General features: G+C 54.3%; 9 protein-coding genes across 9 annotated transcripts; 5 read left to right on the top strand and 4 right to left on the bottom strand.

Annotated features, from left to right (window-relative positions):
• Positions 1-270: 270 nt before the first annotated feature.
• CORC01_07443 (uncharacterized protein) lies at positions 271-885 on the top strand (the record flags this gene model as incomplete). The annotated part of the gene is made up of 1 exon (XM_022619079.1): positions 271-885. One exon carries the CDS (start codon positions 271-273, stop codon positions 883-885), a length of 615 nt encoding a protein of 204 aa, XP_022474344.1.
• A 394-nt stretch (positions 886-1,279) lies between these two features.
• On the bottom strand, positions 1,280-3,799 carry CORC01_07442 (transketolase; the record flags this gene model as incomplete). Its single annotated transcript, XM_022619078.1, has 6 exons — positions 1,280-1,396; positions 1,464-3,113; positions 3,176-3,260; positions 3,328-3,423; positions 3,496-3,542; positions 3,746-3,799. 6 exons carry the CDS (start codon positions 3,797-3,799, stop codon positions 1,280-1,282), a joined length of 2,049 nt encoding a protein of 682 aa, XP_022474343.1.
• Positions 3,800-6,275: 2,476 nt separating this feature from the next.
• On the top strand, positions 6,276-6,545 carry CORC01_07441 (uncharacterized protein; the record flags this gene model as incomplete). The annotated part of the gene is made up of 1 exon (XM_022619077.1): positions 6,276-6,545. A coding segment is annotated over one exon (270 nt), but the record flags the coding sequence as incomplete, so codon positions are not given.
• Positions 6,546-7,175: 630 nt separating this feature from the next.
• CORC01_07440 (uncharacterized protein) lies at positions 7,176-8,711 on the top strand (the record flags this gene model as incomplete). The annotated part of the gene is made up of 1 exon (XM_022619076.1): positions 7,176-8,711. One exon carries the CDS (start codon positions 7,176-7,178, stop codon positions 8,709-8,711), a length of 1,536 nt encoding a protein of 511 aa, XP_022474341.1.
• Positions 8,712-8,776: 65 nt separating this feature from the next.
• On the bottom strand, positions 8,777-11,764 carry CORC01_07439 (uncharacterized protein; the record flags this gene model as incomplete). Its single annotated transcript, XM_022619075.1, has 3 exons — positions 8,777-9,659; positions 9,715-11,494; positions 11,566-11,764. 3 exons carry the CDS (start codon positions 11,762-11,764, stop codon positions 8,777-8,779), a joined length of 2,862 nt encoding a protein of 953 aa, XP_022474340.1.
• Positions 11,765-12,595: 831 nt separating this feature from the next.
• On the bottom strand, positions 12,596-13,229 carry CORC01_07438 (ribonucleoprotein-associated protein; the record flags this gene model as incomplete). The annotated part of the gene is made up of 3 exons (XM_022619074.1): positions 12,596-12,813; positions 12,864-12,917; positions 12,971-13,229. Coding segments are annotated over 3 exons (531 nt in total), but the record flags the coding sequence as incomplete, so codon positions are not given.
• Positions 13,230-13,675: 446 nt separating this feature from the next.
• Positions 13,676-14,566, top strand: CORC01_07437 (V-type proton ATPase proteolipid subunit; the record flags this gene model as incomplete). The annotated part of the gene is made up of 5 exons (XM_022619073.1): positions 13,676-13,692; positions 13,841-13,853; positions 13,974-14,103; positions 14,181-14,441; positions 14,502-14,566. 5 exons carry the CDS (start codon positions 13,676-13,678, stop codon positions 14,564-14,566), a joined length of 486 nt encoding a protein of 161 aa, XP_022474338.1.
• A 1,205-nt stretch (positions 14,567-15,771) lies between these two features.
• CORC01_07436 (ergosterol biosynthesis ERG4/ERG24 family protein) lies at positions 15,772-17,830 on the bottom strand (the record flags this gene model as incomplete). The annotated part of the gene is made up of 3 exons (XM_022619072.1): positions 15,772-15,783; positions 15,844-17,575; positions 17,796-17,830. 3 exons carry the CDS (start codon positions 17,828-17,830, stop codon positions 15,772-15,774), a joined length of 1,779 nt encoding a protein of 592 aa, XP_022474337.1.
• Positions 17,831-20,306: 2,476 nt separating this feature from the next.
• CORC01_07435 (translin) lies at positions 20,307-21,305 on the top strand (the record flags this gene model as incomplete). The annotated part of the gene is made up of 4 exons (XM_022619071.1): positions 20,307-20,505; positions 20,596-20,692; positions 20,747-20,892; positions 20,965-21,305. 4 exons carry the CDS (start codon positions 20,307-20,309, stop codon positions 21,303-21,305), a joined length of 783 nt encoding a protein of 260 aa, XP_022474336.1.
• Positions 21,306-21,520: the final 215 nt, after the last annotated feature.

The following is a 21,520-nucleotide window of genomic DNA, read 5'->3' as shown; positions in this document are numbered from 1 at the left end:
CCTCACGCCGAACCACAACCACCGCAAGCACCGCAAGCCCACTAGCCCGCGCCAAACCGCCCGCCTGCCAAAGCCTCATCGTCTCTCTTCCTTGTCTCTCTCTTTATGTGCTGATCTTCTCCCCAATCTGTCGCAATTCTCTGCTACACTCAATTCCCTCTCTCGGCATAAGATCGCCTCATTCTCGATTTTCCAAACCAGCAACTACATTTTTTCCCGACCGGCGCAACACACACATACCCACCCGCCCGACACCAACCACTACCAACAATGGCCTCCCTCCCCTCCCAACATCCGTCCCTGGCCCTCCACCTAACAGACCGCGCCCTCAACCCGATCCTGACCTCGGCGCATTCCCAATCCCAACTCGAGGCCCTCACCTCCCTGACGACGACTTCCCTAACCGCCCATGCCGCCGCGAACCGCTTCTCCCTCGGCCCCGCCCAGCGCATCATCGTCGAGCACGGTCCGGGCAGCCCAGTCGTGCTAGCCTCCTTCCTCAACGGCGCCGATGCCCTACCGAACTCTTCAGACGGAGAGGGCTCCGTCACTCTAGCTCCCGCCGCAGCCAACAACAAGTCCTCCTTGTCGAGGCCCGTACCTTCTGGCGTCCCCGGCGCTGCCCCGATAGCAGAGTCATCTTCCTCGTTGTCGGCGGCAGCAGGGTTGGGGGTGCCGTCGAGGGCGATATCTGACACGGGCAAGCTGGGCGAAGACGCCGAGAACGCGGCGCCCATGCTGGTCGGCATGGTAGTCGCGGCGACGGGCGAGGAAGCCATGGAGGCGCGTCGCGCCGCGGGCAGACTTGAGAGGGTGGGCAGGGAGTTCCAACGAGAATGGGCGGCGGAAGAAGGGACGGGCGACGCAGCTGGCGTTGGTCATTGAAATACATTTACAGACAAGTAAAGACGATGGTATTTTCAGATCCAAAAAAAATGGACAAGAGTGTCCTAGGTGGAAAGTCAACGATGTCCAGAATGAGGACGACATCAGGGCCTGGGAGGTTGAGCCTGGCAGGGCATTTGGTCCTTTCATGAGGATTACGAGCAACGAAATCATGGTCACATGGAGGACTCGGTACGGAACCAAACCAGGCTACGATATGGGTGGTAAGGCAGGCGTACAGGAAAGCGTGCGTTCGCGTTAATCATAATCTTTGGATTTTTGACGTTCTCTCTATATACCGAGTTCATTTCCCCCGTTAAACGTCCGTCACTGCGTTAAAAAAAAATGAGAACAATCGCCAGTAAACCAATTTCTACCCATGGATATGACCGCTTTAAATGAGCTGCTGGAAAGCACGGTTGAGAGGAGAGCGAACGTTGGGGACGTCCTTCCAGAATTCGACGGTGGCGACCGCGCGCTTGGCGATGCCTTCGGGGGTGAACTCGAACTTCTATAGAATGTGTAAGAATGGCTGACAAATAGAGTTGATATGGGATTGAGAAACTTGCCTTGTAGACGTCCTTGTAAGGACCGGAGGCACCAAAGCGGTTGATACCGAACTGCTCGTGGGAGTATCTCTCCCAGCCGAGTGTGGACATAACCTCGACGGACAAGATGGGCTTGCCGTCGGGCAAGACGGAGAGCTTGTAGTCCTTGGGCTGGGCGTCGAAAACCTCTGTGCAGGGCATGGAGACAACGCGGACAACGATGTTGTGCTTCTCCTTGAGGTACTTGACGGCGTCAACGCAGATGCAGACCTCAGAACCGGTGGAGACGAGGGTGATGTCGGCGTTGGGGTCCTCGTGCAAGACGTAGCCGCCCTTGATACCCTTCTCGATGACGGAGCCCTCGAGCTGAGGCAGGTTCTGGCGAGAGAGGGCGATGATGCTGGGGGTGTGCTTGGAGGTCAGGGCGACGTAGTAGGCAGCGCTGGTTTCGTTACCGTCCGCAGGGCGCCAGACCATGTTGTTGGGGAGAGCGCGGAAGTGGGCAAGGGTCTCAATAGGCTGGTGAGTGGGGCCATCCTCACCAAGACCAATGGAGTCGTGGGTGGCAACCCAGATGGCGCGGATCTGGGACAGGGCGGACAGACGGACGGCGCCGGCGGCGTAGGAGACAAAGTTAAGGAAGGTACCTCCGTAGGGAATGATGGTACCGTAGGCGGCGAGACCGTTCATGATGGCACCCATGCCGTGCTCACGGACACCGTAGCGGATGTAGCGGCCGGAGTAGTCACCCAGGCCGGTGGCAGGAGCCTGGAAATCGACAGCCTCCTTCCAGCGAGTCAAGTTAGAGCCAGTCAAGTCAGCGGAACCACCGACGAGCTCGGGGAGGATCTGGTGGATCTTCTGGAGGACAGTTTCAGAAAGCTTGCGAGAAGCAATGGCGGGGTCGGCGGGGGTGTAGACAGGCAGAGACTTCTCCCAGCCCTCGGGGAGTTCACCCTTAAGGCGACGGCTGAGGTCCTTGGCCTCGTTGGGGTACTTCTCAGCGTACTTGGAGAAGAGCTTGTTCCACTCCTCCTCGGCAGCGGCGCCCTCAGCGGCGTGCTTGTTGTACAGGTCATAGACCTCCTGGGGGACAGCGAAGGACTGCTCGGGGCTGAAGCCAAACTTCTCCTTGAGCTGCTTAATGTCGTCGGCCTTCAGGGGAGAGCCGTGGACACCATGGGTGCCCTGCTGGAGGGAGCCGAAACCGATGGTGGTTCTCAGCTTGATAATAGTGGGCTTGTCCTTGGATTGCTGGGCCTTGGCAATGGCCTTCTCGATGCTGTCGAGATCGTTGTCACCGTCGTCGACGATGAGGACCTCCCAGCCGAAAGACTCGTATCTCTTGACGACGTCCTCAGTGAAGGCTACATTGGTGTCACCGTCAATGGAGATGTGGTTGTCGTCGTAGATGGCAATCAGGTTGCCGAGCTGGAGGTGACCAGCCAGGGAAGAGGCCTCGCCAGAGACACCCTCCATCAAGCAACCATCACCGAGGAAGGTGTAGGTGTAGTTGTCGGACACGCTGAAGCCGTCCTTGTTGTAGACAGCGGCGGTATGGGCCTGTGCGATGGCCAGACCAACCGCATTGGAGATACCCTGACCGAGAGGGCCGGTGGTGACCTCAATACCGGGGGTGTCGTGAGCCTCGGGGTGACCGGGGGTGATGCTGTCCACCGTCTTTGGGGTTTGTCAGCAAATGGCTCATAACTTCTTACTCATCGAGTCGTTGCCAGACTTACGCGGAACTTCTTCAGGTCGTCAATGGAGACGCCGTAGCCAAAGAGGTGGAGGAGAGCATACTGAAGCATACAGCCGTGTCCGTTACTGAGGATGGTCAGCCAAATGGATCCGTTTGGGAATTTGGGAGCTTTGGCAGAGTGTATCAACTTACGAGAGAACGAAGCGGTCACGGTTGAGCCAGTTGGGGTTCTTGGGGTTGAACTTCATGAACTTGTTGAACAGGACGTGAGCGACCGGCGCCATACCCCTAGAGAACGAATTGGTCAGCTTTCGTCACCAGTTCCTTGACGAAATACGCGCAGTATGGCTGAATACGTACATGGGCGCACCGGGGTGGCCAGAGTTGCTGTTGAAGGTGGCATCGACCTGGGATTCGCAGACTCGGTCAGTTTCTTGTCCAGTTGCAGATTGATGATGAGCCTCGTGTTGGGAGCTCATTGAGGCCAGCCCATAGCCAGGTGTTCTCGTCGCAGCATCGTGGGTGGTGGTGCCAATGGCGGCGGGGTAACGACAAATCCTCAACGAAGTGTGTAGGCGGGGTAAAAATCTGGCGGGAGGGTGAGACTCACAGCGAGCAGGCGGATCGTGTTGATCGCCTTCCAGTCTTGTTCGGTGTAACCCATGATGTCTGATTTTCTTCCTAGAGTTTTGATGTAGAACTCGGTCAGGGGAAGAAGAGGATGTGATGTGAAGGAAGAAGAAATTTAAAGGAGTCGTCGGAGGGAAGAGAGAAAGAAAAGTAAATGGAAGGGAGGAAGTGGAAGAGAAGGTGGTAATGTACCTTAGCTACCTACATTACTGTGTACACAGCACCTTTGCCTCCGAGCGCAGTAGTCCCGTCACTGGGTATGTCGGCCGGGAAGGTAATAATTGAGCATCTGGTGGGGACCTGACGTGGGCGTGGACAAGGACCGGAGGGGGGGCATGGAGGGGTGGAGGGGTGGAGGGGCAGAGAGACCAGACGCAGACCACTGACGCCGCGGCCGGATTCTCTCGAGAACAAGACTACACCAGACAAGACAAGCAAGCCACTGGGAGGGCGGGAGGTCACCACACGCTGGGATGCTTCTTGCCGGGGTTCGTTGCTGCCCACTCGAGGCACATAAGGTAGGTGAGATTGGATTAGACTGTCCTGTCCATCTTGCAGGCCAGGCATGGTGGAGGTAAAAGTCGTTCTTGTCTGGGTAGGGCCATGATACTTCTAGGTACCTCAGGTTATCAAGCCCGAATGTAGTTGATTTCCCTCCCAAGCGCGGGAGAGGTACATTGGCTCACATCGAGCTGTAAGGTACCTTACCTCACCTCAGCTGAGGTACCTTAGCCTGGCCTTACTCAGAGCTTTTCGGCGGGACGCCCGGACGACTCAACCTCCTTAGCACCTTCCTGGTTCTGTCACGATACCTACCTCAGAACATCGAAGGGTAATACCTAAGGTAAGGTACCTACCTAGGTAAGGTAGGAGAAGGAGACACTCCAAATTGCTATTGCTTGCTCCGAAATCAAGAAAGTCACTCATGTCACTTCTTTGTGCCTTCCACCATCGCCCATCCTGATCCATCTTCATATGGAGTGGGGGTTTTTTCCCAGCATGTCCCGCACCTGCTCTGTCGCATCTCCAATTTTCGGCCTCGGGAACAGGACGCTCGCTCAGCACCTCCAGCTCGTCTCAAGTCTCAACAACCTCGTCGTCCGGCAAAAATGCTGTGGGCTGGCTGACCTGCGTCGACTTGGCCCATCTGCTGGCACCTCTCTTGGCCTCTACTGGCTTCTTTGCCCCTCCCATTGCCTAGCCACTCATCTTTCTCGACCTTGTATTGGTGGGCTTTGTCGGCACAACCGAACGCTTCACTGTTACCCGTCGACCTGCTTCCATTCCAATTCACCCGGCAACCCCTGCGAGGCAAAAATGCCCGACCTTCGACTTCCCTTTCCCTTGCTCGCTGCCGCGTCCCGACCTCGGTCACCGGGCTTTCCCATCTAGACGAATCATACCGCACTCGGCGCCCAGGTTCAACCACAAGATTCCACCGCCATTGGAACTACCTCACTCAGCACCCAAAAGGCATATCAACTGTATCACATTTTTGACTGTGACGTATCTCACCCCGTGGACTGACTCTCGATTCATTTCATAATTTCGCCCGTTGCCTCGATTGTATTGACTCGTGCCAACGACGGCATCTATGGATCATGGAGACAGTCTGTCGTCATAATGCCCACATAGCACAATGCTTCACCTGGGTCCCCTTCGGTATATGCCAAGACCTGGCAACGTCGGCTTTTCATTGACTAATCCATGGAGATGGCTGCATCTTTTGGGTATCTCCGGCCCACCCTATCACCTCTCCAGTCTTTCCGGCCAGTAGCCTCGCACTATTTTATTCACTCACGATGCCGCGTCGGCTACAGGCCCAGCGCCTGCCGGACTTTAAGCCTCGTCCAAGCAGATGACCCAGAGAGAGCGGAGAGCCGAGCGCTGGAAATATCCCTCCAACGCCTCCTGTCTCCCGCTCGCGTTGTTTCAAGCCGGCGACGCGGATAAGCTCTGGCCCCTCCGATACCACCTGGACCACCCTGGGTGACTTCTCTCGTTGAGCATCAGATCCAGTCATGTCAGTGGACCCTAACTGCATGATGACACCCTCGCGTCTCCTGTTATTTTTTCAATTTTCTCTCTCTTTTACTGTTCAGTCGCAGGGCCGACTCGCAGCTTCTTCTGCCCAGTATCAGATCCCATAGCCCCTCCGGCCCCTCTGCGGGCGGGAGCCGTCTTGCATCGAGATGCGCGACATCCGTTGATAATAACAAGGCCAGTACAGGCCAGCGCGGAATTCCTCACAGCCAGCGGGGAAGATTCTCGAGGAGGATGCGCCTTCAATGACGGGTGTCCAGGCGGGCAATATGATATGAATTCGCGACAGCGAACACCAATATTCCGACCGACTTTTCACGTCCGCAACCCCTCGGCATGTCTCAGGACGCGGGACTCGGGGTCGGTGGAATGTACGCCGTTGACGTTGAACGCCGCGATGCTCTTTTTCTCTCGATGCTTTCTCAGCGCCGTCTGAGAACTCTCTAATGAATCTCTTCTGAGTCTCTGGGCATTGTCCACCATCCGGAGCCGGTGAGCACGGGCCACCCGCCTGGGATTCGGCCAGTTTCGTATATATCCGCGCAAATCAAGGCGGCCGCAGGCCCAAGCTCCCTTTTTCCCTGCGGATGACATCAAGGCTCTCCACCCGCATATCCGCTGCTTGCAGCAACATGTATCCGTTCACACCGTTGTTGGTCGAGATAGAGCGGGAGAAGATGCGGAAATTTCTGAGATTTCGAGTCGAGATGTCAAGAGCCATGCTTTGCTTCGCTTGATTGAAATGAGGTTAGCCTCAACGGTGCAACTTCGGACACAGGCCGTGGCTAATCGGGCCTTGTGTCGCGCTGACCAAGATTCGGCAGAGGTACTGTTCAGGCGACGCAACGAATTTTCAGTGCATCTGACATTCATGCTCACTCAGTTTCGATGAGGTAGTTGATCTGTGATTCTTGACATGCCCGACAACCTCATATGCATTGCCTCTTGTGTGTTGTGAGGTCTCATCATGAGATTCAACTTTAACGACGGCTGTGATGAGCTCGCTCCATGTGCACTAACCTCACCCACGAGTGAAAGCGGGCGGGGTGGATCCTACCCGATTGAGTTTTCGCCTCACCCAACTTCAACCACAATTGCAAGTGAACATTCTGAAGATATCAAAGCAACGTGAGACCAATACTGGGTTCGCGCAAAACAGGAGACCTGCTTCAAAGCATTCAGCAGATTACCCAATCGACCACTGCTGAGGTTCAAAATCATTATCCTAGGCTCGCTTCCAGCGGAATCTCATACTGCTACCCCTCCATTTTACCCCTCCATCAACATCCTTCACCTCACATCTCTCGGACTCAATCATCATATCATCTTCGTGAAGTCCGACAGACTTCCAACAAACCCTCGCAACCATGGGCAAAAAAATGAAAGTCGAGCACAACATTCGCGACACAAGCCACCACGCCGCCAACATCAAAAAGAGCAACACCAAACCCTCCAAGCAACAAAAGGCCAAACCCTCCAAAGCCCAGCCCGAACCTCAAGCATCTTCTTCTTCTTCCGCTGCCGCTGACACCAACGCCGCCCACCTCCTCCCCCTACCCTTCCAGCAGCGCCTCCTCTCCTCCTTTGGCTCCGCCTTCAACCCAGTCCTCACCTCCCCCTCCTTCGCGACGATCCTGCAAGAGGTCAAGGCAGCGCTCTACGCTCGTGACTTTGACGCCGCCTTCACCTCAGCACGCCCCGAGAGCCTGGACGCCTATGCCGCGCGCTGGAGTCCCACCCGCGCCTTGGGGTACGCCGTCGTCCTTCTGGGCATCGGGGAGCACCTCCAGGGGCTGGAGGTTCAGCTCAAGACGGCCGAGGAGGAGGAGGAAGAGGAAGAGACTGGGGCTCGAACCGCAGCCAAAGGAGCTAATGTAGCTGAAATAGCCAAAGGAGTTGAAAGGCTGATCGTCAACGAGAAGGCGGGTGATGCTCACCGGGATTCGATGCCCTCCTCCGCCGCCGAGGACGCAGCGGATGTAGTTGCCCAGGTAGTAGAATCTGGGTCATCTGAGGGCAACCTCCCCCTGGGACCCGACGATCAGGGCGTCCCTCCTCCTGCTGCCCCTCCTCATCTCGCAGCAGAGGGACCGTCAGAAGGTGATGCCGTCACCTCTCCACCAGCGGCAGCGGCGGCAGCGGCGGCAGCGGCGGCAGCGGCGGCAGCTCCCACAGCCGCCTCGGAAACTACCGAGACCACCCCCAAGACGCAGATCAAAAAGACCATCAAGATGCTCTCCATCGGCGGCGGCGCCGCAGAAGTAGCAGCCCTGGCTGCATACCTCTCCCAGCAACCCGCCTACCTAAAAGGCACAATCACCCTCCTCGACTCCGCGCCGTGGGGCCCCGTCGTGTCCAAACTCCACGACGCGCTCACGATCCCGCCGCCCGTCTCGCGGTACGCCAACGACGCGGCCCGCCAAGCCTCCAGCGCGGCCCTGGTCGAGCCGGGCCGCCTGGCCTCATCTTTCACGCATCTCGATGCCCTCGCCATGACGCGGGAGCAGCTCTCCAGCACTTTAGGCAGTGACGCATTACTCGTTACATTACTATTCACGCTCAACGAGTTATATACCGCCGCCGGCATCGGCAAGACCACCGCCTTCCTCCTAAACCTGACCGCCACCGTGCCCCTCGGCTCCCTGCTCCTCGTCGTGGACAGCCCTGGCAGCTACTCTGAGGCCGCGGTGGGTAAAGAGTCCAAGAAGTACCCCATGCAATGGCTGATGGACCACACCCTCGTCAACAAGCCCGAGAAGGACGGCGTGTTCCCGGGCTGTCGGTGGGAGAAGTTGGAGTCCAATGACTCCGTCTGGTTCCGCCTCGCCGATTCTCTAAAGTACCCAATCTCTCTGGAAAATATGCGCTACCAAATGCACCTGTATCGCGCAACGAAACCCTAAAACAGAGAAAAAAAAAAAAAAAACACCATAGGAGCAATGGTTGTGCACGAGTGCCAAAAGGCCCTTCATGCCCAGACGAGCCTCTTCAGGGAGTAGCTGATGTGGTCCAGCAACCCAGTGCTTTGCCTAGCCTCCTCTAGAGAAATGATGTCGCCCTTCTCTATCATGCTCTCGGTGCCCGGCTTCTCCTTGCCAGGCTGACTCAGGAACGCCAGCCGTTCTATGTCCGCGCAAATACTGACAACCTGCTGAATCTCGCTGAGCTTGGGTTCTTCGCCCGTCACGGCGGCGGATGATTGCGAGTAAGGGGCCTTGAAAGCAAGCCTCCGCACTGGCGGCGCCTTGGGGCGGCCGCCGCCCAGCAAGCTGCTCAAGGCAGATTGGGGTTGCTGCTGCTGCTTCTGCTGCCGTTGCTCAGACGAGGCTGTGTCCGTCTTGGCCTTTGTCACGCCCAGGTTTGAAAAAGTCCTGGTGTTCGTTCTCGTAACGTCGTTCTTGCCTGGCTGGTAGGACACAACGAATCCAACGTTCTTCATCTCGTCCGTCTGGCTAGGGGAGACCGTCGAGATAATGTATGTTCCAAACTTGATACCGACAACATGGGCCAGATCAATTCGCTCGAATGACGAGACTTTGTCCATGTTCCAGTCAAATCGGCAGAGGTACAGGGCAGCATCCGTCAAAAGCAGCACAACCTCCTCAAAGGGCATGGCTCGCAAGGCGTCTGATTGGTGGGGGCTAAAGAGCACCCAACCGCCCATAAACTCTTCGCTCTCGTCGGAAATGACGCGCCTTTGCGATAGCTCGATAGCCTGTTCCCTCATCTTTAGCATTGAGACAGCAGGGTCTTTCGTCATCATCTCGGCCTCGAACTCTTGGAAGACCATCGAGTTCACGTTGCCAAGAAGGAAGTCGATGGCAGCTTGACTGAAATAGTCGTTGACCATTCTGGGTCATGGGTTAGCAATGTCCAAGGTAGAAAAAATTCCAAAAGTCGTCTTACCCATTGTAGTATCGGGTCAGAGAAAGACCAAGATCGTTCAAAGTACCGCCAAGGTTCCTCTTCTTCGTCCTTGTGTAATCACCTTTCATGGCCGCAGTAGACGCATATTGCTTCGACACAGCATCGCCATTGTCTGCCCACAGGGTGTTGAACCACTGCGTTCGCTGGTCGACTTGAGCTGCAAGATCATAGCCCTCAGCTCTCAGCTGAGACTCCAGCATGAATTTTCCAAACGAACTCTGGCATACGTTTGTCCTGTCAAGGCAATCCATACAGTTTGTACGCAAAACACCCTGTTGTTTTACAGTGATTTGACCGGCCTCTTCCACGGTACTTCCGAAACCTTCCAATTTGTCGCGTAGAGTATCAAGAAGCTGACTGACGTTCTCAAACTTCATTCCTTTGCAGGCTGAATGGAAATCAAACCATTCGAACCCGATAGTGTCACTTTTACCTTTAGCTTCTTCCTCGTTCAACCTCTGGACTGTCTTTTCGTATTGGTTGCCAACAGTAGCTTCAACACCATGCTTTTCGACAAGGTTGACAATCTGTAAGAGTCCGTACTCTGTCTTGAGTCGCTCCAGATGTTTCCTCGTAGCGGCGTAGTTCGCTTCGGGCGAGTGTTGAATGACAGGCGCAGGTTTGAGGGAGACGGGCGACTGTGTGAAAAACAGTGGAATACTGCCCCGAATTTGAAGGAAAGAGTAAACCTTCGAGGACTTTTCCCACGAAGTACTTGAAAGAATTTGCTCTGTTTCAACCGCGTTGGCAACATAGCCCTGCTCATCAATGCCTCGTCTCAGGTATCTAAGACCAGCCCTCTGCGTCGAACGGCGGGAAATTACTGTCAAGAGGAACTTCTTTTCGGTAGAGCGGAGATCGATTGAGTCACGGACGGCCTCCGGCGGGGGAGAAGACAGTTCAGCATCAGGCTGTTTCATAGGAGATAGCTCAAGGGAATCTCCGAGGCCATCGTCGTGCTGAGGAGGGCTGCTGTCCACCACGAAGCTTTTCTGCGAAACGAAGCCCTGCATTAGCGGGAGCAATAAAGTTTCCTCTCCAGCCTCCATGAATGGCTTTAGTGTGTTCTTGTTCCAAAAGAAGATCGGGTCTACGCGTTCGTGTAGAGGTATTTCATCCGACTGGGCGGTGGAACGGCTCGACCAACATCGTGTAATGTCAAAGTCATAAGAAAAGAAGAAGCTCCTCGATGAGCCGTAGAAAATCTGGGTCATCCGCAGAAGCTTTGGCAGCAGTGTAGATGCCGTTGTCGACTCGTTCGCCTCGTCAACGGATGGCCGCGAAGGACCATTCTTGACCGGACTGTGGTCAACGGACCGTCGTACTTGGTGCGCGGCTCCGCTCCAACCTGCTGACCTCTTCTGGTCCTGGGTCCAACCGCTTTTGCTGAACCAAGTCTGCGCAAACCTCCCATAGCTTCCTCTCCTACCAATTACATCTTTGGCTACGGTGCTCTTTACAGTTTCGAGGTCCTTGTCGCTGTCCGCTTTAACTTCTTGCGCAGGGTCTTCGACTTCATCACCGCTTGCTGGAAGCTCAATATAGTCATCGCTATCGCTGTCGTTGGCGTCCTTGTCCGTCTTGCGATCTTGAAGCTCCAGAGCCGTCTTCGCGATAGCTTCTCCAGCTTCTTGCTGCGAGGCGATTGGGGTTATGGCGACCTCGGTGACGACATAGATTGGGAAGCCGCAGATTTGCGCAACCTGCTGGCGTCGAGTAATTGTGATCAAGTAGCTGAGGCGTGAAACCGTGATTAAACCTGCATTACGGTAGGGTCAGCATCGAAGCTGAGACGATCATGGACTGTAATTGGAAGCTTGGGGACCGCACCTATCACGCCGAAGGCTTCGAATGAGGAATTTGGCTGGGAAAGATCGGGGATCTGCTCTCGAGGAGCAGGGGTTATTGATGCGTCGCCATATCTGATCCTGACCGGCTGCGCGGGGCGTTGTCCTTTGGTCACAAACGGTTGGATGATTAGGCCGTCAACCGCCGCGCAGATGATGATCTTGCGAGCGATACCGGGCATCTTGCGGTTCGGCTCGCGATTCGGAATGAATGTAATGCGCGAGGAGCAATGGAGAATGTATTAGCAATCGGGACGGGCCAAGAACTGCACCCAAGAATGCATGAATGAGTGACTAGATACGTCGGGCCGCAGCGTCAACATTGGCGACGTGAAGAGGATGCAGGAGAGAATGGGGCGTTGTGCGGCGCACGAACTGCTGATGATGGCGGGCCAAAAATCGTGCATATATGTAGGTACCTTAACTCTCAACTATGACATGGGTGGTGGGTCGCGGGGTAACGTCAGTGTGCATTTGCTGGGCCAGGTGCGACTCGCTGAGACAGCGAGTGCAGGTCACGCTCAAGACACTGGCCCGATGAGTGGTTCAGAGCCCAGTCTCCATTCGCTCTTGACTTCACCACACCTCCCAGTCTCTACCGTGCCTTTGGTAAGGTACCTATAGCAGTAGGGTAGGTAAGGTAAGGTAAGGTAGGGAGGTGTCATGCCAAGTTGCAGGTCCTCCTCCACTAGCTCGTCCCGAGTTAAGCACCGTTAATTGCACAAATTGTGACTATTGCACATGTGGAATTTTGAGTTTTCGACAATCATCAATTGACAGTTTTCTGGGCCGCATCACCTCTCAGTCCACTGCGAGACCGGCGCTATCATGCAGCTGTTTTTTCGCAGCCACAACGCGCCTCGTCGCAACAGCAAAGACCATGAGAAAGATTGGACCCAAGAATTGCTAGTCGACGCCTATCAACAATTCAGACTTTTCCATTCCAAACCATTTTACTGCGCCTCCCAAGATATATCATAGTACACTGCCCATCATCCTATGTCGGGGGTATCTTAGATGGCGAGTCTCTCAATCTTGTCCTTGAGAGCGCGGATAGGGCCAGCCAGCTCGGAGCCCTCGTTGGAGGTGATGCTGCAAGCAATAACGGCGCGGGAGACACCGCAGGCACGACCCAGGGCGGTCTTGGACTTGACGTAAACGTAGGGGACGTTCTTGTCCTCGGAAAGGAGAGGCAGGTGAAGAACAATCGAGAGAGGGTTGGTATCCGCAGCTGGCCGGCATCATTAGTTTTGTTCCATTTCCATGGTCCAAGGGACGTACCGAGAATGATGAGCTCAGAGACACCACGGTTGAGGGTCTTGGTGGCCTCGTTGGCTAGAAGTTAAGTTAGTAAGACTAGTAAGTGAAGATGTCAGAACAAAACTTACCGCCCTTCTTCAGCTGACGGTAGTGCTGGCACTGCTGGACCATGTCCAGGAGCTCTTGCTGGAGAGCATCGTCGGCGAGGGGCCAGGCAGCAGATTCAGACATTGTTAAGGATGTAGGGGTCGAGTGATGTCTGCGGGAAACAATTAGCTGACCACAATTGACAATGAGTAGTTCCAAGAACTTACCGATGTTATAATGCAGGGTTCCTTGCGTTGGCTCGCCCTGATGGTGAGATAGAAGATCGGTGGATGTGCGGTGCTGGACGTAAAGGTTTAACAGACCGATTGAAGCCAGAGAAAAAAAAAATATCCCACTTCCCCAAATTTCGACGGCAGATTCCGTGGAAAAGTGGGACTACCTCAGCTCCTGCACCTTTCGACAGGACCCGTGGACCTGGGCAAGCCACCTCGGACATCATATTTAGCCGATCTCCGGGCACCGCCTCCTCCTCGCCTTACGTAAGGGGACGGAGCTGTCAACGCGCCGCAAAACCTTGCAGCCAACCAGAAGGCCAACCTGGAAACGAGATCTTAACAAGCACACCTCATCTCGAGCAGTCGCCGACGCAGCATCGAACCTCGCCGCCCCAACAGCCATCACCGCAATCGTCCCCAGCCCAGCTGCTGCCGCTTTCCCTTCATCTCCGACTCGTCTCGACTTCTTTTTGACTTTTTTGCCAGTCCGACTCCACATAAACCGCCAAAATGCCTTCCGAACTTTGGTACGTCAACAACATGCTTGTTGCCCCCGTTTACGAGCTCCTATCCATCAGTCGAAGCTCCCAACTCCATCCTTTTCGAAGCCCAAGTGGCGCAGATAGCTTTCTACCGCCCTTCTGAAGCTCATATGCTAACGCGATAGTGCCACAGCCCCGTCTATGCGGTTCGTTCTCCCTGTGCCTCACGAGTCATCGATCCATGACGTCGCCCCCTTCCTGCGTACAATGAGCCATTTGGGCACCAACACGACATCGCGTCAACGACATTTACTGACTTGCCTTAGCCCTTCTTCGGAGCCATGGGTTGCACCGTTGCTATTGTCTTCACCTGCCTGGGTGCCTCTTACGGTACCGCAAAGTCCGGTGTCGGTATCTCGGCTATGGGTGTCCTCCGCCCTGACCTGATCGTCAAGAGTACGAACCAGCCTCCACAATCCGTGTCCATGTACACATGGTTCAGTTTCATCAGCATGTGCTAACTTATACTCTAGACATTGTTCCCGTCATTATGGCTGGTATCATTGCTATCTACGGTCTCGTCGTGTCCGTGCTTATCTCCGACGGCCTTCAGCAGCAGATGGCCCTTTACACTGGATTCATCCAGTTCGGTGCTGGTCTCTCTGTCGGTCTTGCTGGTCTTGCTGCTGGTTTCGCCATTGGTATTGTCGGTGATGCTGGTGTTCGTGGAACTGCCCAACAGCCCCGTCTGTTCGTCGGCATGATTCTGATTCTCATTTTCGCCGAAGTGTTGGGTACGCCACGCCACCCCCGCCGCCTGTATACATTCTCTTTACTGACGATGTTGTCTATAGGTCTTTACGGCTTGATTGTTGCCCTCCTCATGAACTCCAAGGCCACCCAGGACGTCACCTGCTAAGCGACGATACCAACACGACGAATGCTCGGTTGAACGGTTGACAAGATGTACTTAAGCCACAACTTGCACGGGCATCACTGCCACAGGGCGGACAAATATCATCAGCAGGCGCGTCGAAAACTCGAATCAAAGGTTTTAAGGCATAGGCGTGGGAACGGTCGAAGGTCACGAAATGCCATGTTTGGGACGATCGGGGACTGCTTCGATCAGGAATCAAACGTATATGTACTATTTTGCCATCAAGGTATGCTATCCATTCAGGGGGCCGATTGCTCAGCATAGACGACGGTGATGGGAGAACGGAATTGTAGTCTAGGTTGCGACAATATGTTTTTTATGCGTCTACTACATTGTTCAAGTTCCGTGCCTCTGTGCTTCTGCAATGTGACTCGAGATAGTCTTCGACAGCACGTTGATTCGGAGTCTCAACTACTGCAGTAGCCCCCACTGTCGAACAAAGCCGAGGGTTTGTCATAAGATTTCTAGACAGCAGACTGCAGACAACAGTTACAGGTAAGGAACAGAGACCAAACTGTACTTCATCCATGTTCTTCATGCGCAGTACAGACGATTTGCGATCTGAGTTCCTCAAATACTTGACCTAAGCTACTTTGACTGCAATGTCTTGCCAAAGCGTCAGTACAAATAGTGACGACAAGCTCCTGTGGGGAATCCCATCATTGAGGCTGAGTAATGAACAATGATGCTGCCGGCGGGAGTGCTGAAGAACTTGGGTTTACCTTCCGCCATACATATTTGAGGGCCTTCAAATCAAGCTCCACTACTATCCGAGCAGACTTATGGTGGAAACCCTAGACAACCAACATGCGACAACGTTACAAAGCTATGGGGATTCTTCGTCTCTGTGTAGATGTTTCATTTTACTCATTTAACTCGATTTCAGAAGGTTGCGCAACAAATGCTGCCCTAACTTGACAAAGAAAGCCGCGGTGATAACTACTGTCAAAAAAGAAGGCACCGCTTCCGTTATATAATTACAAGTCTCTATGCCAACCATGTCTCGCACATGATGCCAGCAGTTTTTTTTTTCCCCTTTCGTTGACCGTAAGCCCTGCCGTTGCCCAAGCATTAAAACCAGCTACTACCGGCTCCAGGTGAAGAAGCGGATTATGTACAGACAAAAATGGCCCGATGGCCGTGGCATAAGACGCCTAGTGTTTGGGGGTTTTTGTTGGAATCATCACTTAGATGACGTACTGCATAGAAGTCAGTCACGGCACGCCGTCCATCAAAGTGGATCGAGGATTAGAACTCACAGGAATGAAGAGGTAGGGGACCTCGCGTTCGTACTGGGTCCAGGCATCGCCGTATTTTTGACGACAGCGGTGGATGTCACGGGCCGCGCGATGGGCAATCATGCCGCAGAAGAAGACGGGGTAGAACCAAGGGAAGGGGCTCTTAAAGCCTGTGATAAGACCCCAGCAGATGGCGAAGAAGGCATCGCACGTGTAGTGGATCTTGCGGGCGTAGCCGTACCAGCCGTCGGCGAGGATGACGTCGCCCTTAGCCGAGGTGATCGTCTTTGGGTTCTTGACCGTCTGCCAGGGGAGCTGGGGGAAGGTCTTGCGGGCGACGAGCTGGCCGCGCTCCTGGGCGCGGAAGCCGTTCTTCTGGCTGTTTGTGGTATCCCAGATCCAGTAGACGAAGAGGTAGGAGGCGAAGAGGAGGCCGAGCGCGATAGGGTTCCACTTGTACTCAGAGGGGTGGTGGTTGGCCAGGAAGATGGTGCAGTGGCAGTACGAGAGGGGGACGCCGGCGAGGTTCCAGAAGATGAGCATGAAGCCCCACTTCTCATAGTACATGTCCCAGGTCGGGACGATGAGCTGCTCGCCCTTGGCGCAGGCGTTGGCGTAGAGGTAGTGGGCCATGACCAGGAAGAGCACCTCGCCGGAGACGTAGCCGTACTTCTCGTACTGTCGGGCAGCGGCACCGCAGCTGAGGCCGAAGAGGATGAACCAGGGGATGCGAACCTCGAAGAACATCTTAAAATCCAAGATGCCAAACATGCGGGGGTTGAGCTCGGCCCCGAGGAAGAAATCGTAGATCGGGTAGCCGGTCATGCGATGCTGAGCACCTCTCCACAGGGCGGAGAAGTAGGCAACAAAGGCCACGAGGAAGCCGCTGAGGATAGCCACAGACATCAGGGGGCCAAACTCGTCAAGGAAGGTGTAGAGGGGGAATACACCGGTGAAGTGAAGTACAGCCATGACGGCAATCGTGAAGTAGAAGCTGACATAGGCGTTACAGAAGTACTTCAGCTGCTTGCCGTTCTCGTGAGCCAGAGGCTTGCCCCAAGCCCAGACGCCGGGCAACACGCAGTAGCAGATGCCCTCGAAGATGAAGAAGGTCCAGTAGATGCGCCAGGCACGCAGTGAGGGAAACGCGCCAGTGTAGACGAGGTCCACGAGATGGCGGCCAAACTCGCCCCAGCTCTGACCCTCCTCACGGGTGGGAACGCCGCCGTTGTAGTAGGTAGCTCCAATCCACATGTACCACATGAGCAGAGGGAAGCCGATCATCAGAGACATTGTGCCGACGCTGCCTCCGAACTCAAACTCGCCAGAGGCGTCAATCTTGGGGTCCGTGCCGACCTCCCAGCCGTCGATGATGTTGCCCTTTTTATAAACGGGCTGGGCCTCCTCCTCCACAGATTTGGCGGCGTGGCCGTTGGCCGCGGCCTCAACCTTGACCTGGGTATACCCATTGGTGTGGCCATTGGCGACAGGCTCTTCCTTGACGTGTCCATTGGTATATCCGTTGGTGTGGCCGTTGGTCAAAGGCTCATCAAGGTCGGCCTTGCCGTTCGCCGTGGCCGTCTCAACTTCATCATCGAGCTCCTCGCGGAACTTGCCCGTAGTGCGTCGTCTCGGGGCACGGGGTTGCGGCTTCGACTCGGTAACCTCTGCGCCGGTGGTGGTCTCGGGAGACTTGCGTCTAGAAGAAACGCGCCGAGGGGTCTCGACCATACCCTCAAAGAGCTCCTTCTTCCTGTATAATGAGTTAGCACATGTGAGAAGAAGACTGTGAACTAGAGTATTGACCCGTTGGAAGAGGAAAGAAGAGCGGCCATGGTTCCAGTTTGCGACAAGCGCTACAATGAGAGATGCGCAAAAGATCTGGTCGCGTGATCTGTTCGCAGCCGATCCAATTGCTTCAAATAATTGTTTTCAGGCTAGAAGGAGAGGGAAAAAGTCACAATTTGACTGACCTAGGAGTCTGGCGCAACGAGTATCTGCCCGTCATGATGGCTGCTCTTTTTATACAGAATACCAGAAATCTTCAGCGTGGGGTCATGCACCTCTCGTGTAGCTGAGCTGGCGGCCAGAGTCCGTGTGGCTATCGGCGGCCGGGGTTTGAGGGTTGGATTGTTGAGCAGCGTTCGTCCAAGGTCCAAGGCATAGGAAAACGGGACGTGGCAGTCTGGTATGGAGAATCCGAGTACGAACAGACAAGGAGTCGAGGGGTGGCGTGCAGGACGGGAAGACGAAATACCCAGACCCGAACGGCTTCACATCAAACTTGGTAGTGTGTTCTAGGATTTCGATTGGGCCCTTGCCGCGCCGGTCTCTGCCACTCAAAATTTTGTTGACATTTGTGGTTGCCCCCTTTCTGCCGGTAGTCAAGGGTCACGAACAAAGTTGAAATTAGAGGTACTCTTTTTTATGCGGCTTTTGCGCATGCAGAGAAGGTACCGACTCTAACCCCCTTGGGAGCCTCCTCGGCTGCAGGGGACCCGCATATGCACCTCTCGTCTAGGCGACCCGCCAATGAGAAGCTTGATTTTGCTTCAATTAAAGATCCGGTCATCAGAGATTCCGAATTTTGGCCCCCCGCCGCTAGACGAAGCTCGCTGCTGGCTTCGAACCTTGCGCCACCCGCCAGAGCTGACGCCGCATATCGATCGATGTTTGCTATGAAGCTAATACATAGAAGTCTCCGGGCAGAGCTCCCCTTTTTCCCACTGCTAGACGATGCCTGCATGATATGCATCCTGGTCGGATTGGGCGGTCATTAAAACTCCCCGGATTTCCGTCACGCAACGACGGAGCTCATGATTGACGGGGGTCTCCCTAGAAAATGAACTGGAGTAGTTTCATAAACTGCCGGCCCTCCATCTTTGACGGCAGCATCTATCATACAGTCAGTATACATATGACGGCCCCTGGAACTTGCTTTCCGCATGATCGCCGGACCATCTAAATGCAGAAACATCTAGCTAGCGGATCCCAGGATTGAGAAAAGGTTGCTGAGAGCATGTCATTTTGCGAAAGCAACGGTATTGACATGCCGTCGCCAGCACTGTGTTCCTATACAGATGGAAGAAAGGCACGTAGCAGTCTAGCTCCTTGGATGACCATGGCATTGTCGATTACCTACTTTGTAGTGTGCACAAAAAAACCAAACCAATAAGAGTTTAACGAATGAGCAGGAAAAATGATTTGATGTGGCTAAGCCAATGAGCCAGATTCGGCCGATGCGCTATTTCAAGTCCTTGATACCATTTGTATGCTTGGAGCCTTGATCAGAGACGACCTGAGGTAGCTCGACATATGGTGCATCAAAATTGTAATCCCATACAGAGAAAATATTTCGGAAGAAGCTGCCGGCGTCATTGCCAGGCCTGAATCCTGCCTCAGACATAATGGTATGATTCTCTGTAGGATTTGGGTCGAGCATCGTGAAGCATTGCAGAAGGTGTTGAGGCATCAACTATACCTTAGGTAGGTACCTTAGGCAGCTGGACCAAAACGATACGTATCTGTACCGTGTACGTCCTGGACAGCAAAAAATTGGCCTCAATTTCTTCCCGGATACGTACCTTAGCTGATCGTGTACTCTGCACGGACCAAGCCCTCACACTATATAAATCTCTTCAACCACCACCCTTTTAGCGTTTTTCTTCTTTTCTCTTCAGCTCTTCTTTGCCTTTTGGCTTAGATCAAGTGTAGTATCTGTTCTTTTCAGTTTAATCTCTGAAAGATGCCTATTGGCATCACATTGATTATTCCTATTTTTGATTTTCGGAGATGGGCCTCTGCGGCTTGCTGTACACCCTCTCCACCGTGTCCCTGGTATTTCACTGCCTCCAGGCGACGCAAACCCACGATCTTTCATTGCTCTGTCTGGCTTGTCCAGGCGTGTGAAGAAGGTTTTCAGCCGTCTTCCCTCTGTAAATTTGTGTCGATGGTCTTGGAACGCAACGCTGGAATTGTCGTAGTCGTGGGGTGTATGTATGTGTCAAAATTCAGTCTCTAGCCGAATATCGAAAGAAGCTCATCCATGTTGGGCGGCGACTCTATTTGACCAGACTGACCGCCTTCCATTTGCATGATTTTCTTCAAGCCTACGACCGTCAATGACACCGTGAAGCCGCCCAGACTGTGAGCATATTGATGCATTTCTAGGGGTCGTGACGAATTATTTGTTTGCCAGCCAAAGCCAGTCGCTGTTGTAAGTAAAACTCTGATTTTCCCCCCAGCCTGCCGCCTCCAGTGTGACGTCGCAAATCGCGGGGCTATTTCCATCTGCTAAATTCAAATCTCACCAAGGTGGTCGTCGCTTCAAAGACAAGACTGGAGGCATATTGAACAATCCCACGCAAATCACTGGTCGAATCTTTTGGTTTCGAATTAAGCTCGTATTCGCACCGCTGCTCACACACCTTCCAGATCCAATTCTCCCAGCACCACTCAGTCACAAACCTCATCACTCAGCCATCATGGACAACGACACCAACATGGGTGAGGTGCCCGCCTCTCGTCTGCTGGACCCCCAGATCTTCGAGCACCTCAAGAACAAGATCGAAGAAGACCAGGAAGTTCGTGACCAAATGAGTCAGACGGTCCAAAAGCTCGACAGGGCCATCTCCTACGTCCAGGGTCTGCTCTCGCGCATCCACGCCACCCCGCGTCAGCAGTGTGAGTCCTCATCTCGCGGCCGTCGAGCATTACTGCCGCCCAAGTCGGCCGCCTCGCCGAGATTCAAACATGACTGACCAATTGACTCAGACGGCCCCTTGTTGGCTGACGTCCAGGCGGGTATCCAGAAGGAGATTGAGGTTATTGGAGAGCTCCAAGAAATCGCCTCCAAGCATCCGTATTACAAGTAGGCATCCATCCCTCGCCGCCCAGGCACCATCCTCTGACTCCCCTTCGCTAGGTACAACCAGAAGTGGAACCGTCAAGTGCAGAACGCCATCTTCACCGTCCTGCTTTCCGGGTGGTTGGGCGGCCTCACATCCGATGGCAAGCCCGGTCCCATCGCCCGTCTCCTGACGCTCGAGGAAGTCGGCGAAATCTTCAAAGGTACCACCAACCCTAAAGCCTGCCTTCCAGGCACCCAAGTCCTTTTGCAGCCTTGCGCTAATTATGCACCAGTACCCGTGAACCTCAAGGACCGCGACGCTTTCCACCTCACCATCGAGGAGTATCTCCTCGCCCTCACCGATCTGACCTCCGAACTCTCCCGTCTCGCCACCAATGCCGTCACTCTCGCCGACTTCTCCATGCCCGTCGAGATCAGCAGCTTCGTCAAGGACCTATTTGCCGGGTTCCAGCTGCTTAACCTCAAGAACGACATTCTCCGCAAGCGCGTCGACGCGGTCAAGTATGATGTCAAGCGTGTTGAGGATGTTGTGTACGACCTCTCGCTGCGTAACCTGATCCCGCAGAAGAAAGAGGTTGTTGCTGTTGAGTCGGACTCTGCTCCGAAGGCGTAGAACTTCACAGAATTACGAATCGATGCCTACGTTCAATGAGCTCCATATCTTAGCGTCTATGAAAACGGAACGGTCCGTCAATCTTCTTTGCCCCAGAAGGAGGGGGAAGTCATGTCGCAATGGTTCAAAAATATGCGGGTAGAATTTTAAAACGCTGTTTGAAGATGTATGATTGGTTTCTGTTGAGCCTTCCTCTTTACGGAATACCGTTGATG

This window comes from Colletotrichum orchidophilum (genome assembly GCF_001831195.1).
Source record: "Colletotrichum orchidophilum strain IMI 309357 chromosome Unknown Scaffold_60.1, whole genome shotgun sequence".
Classification (NCBI taxonomy): Eukaryota; Fungi; Ascomycota; class Sordariomycetes; order Glomerellales; family Glomerellaceae; genus Colletotrichum; species Colletotrichum orchidophilum.
The sequence above is the reverse complement of the archived record's forward strand: the minus strand, read 5'-3'. Positions and strand labels throughout refer to the sequence as shown.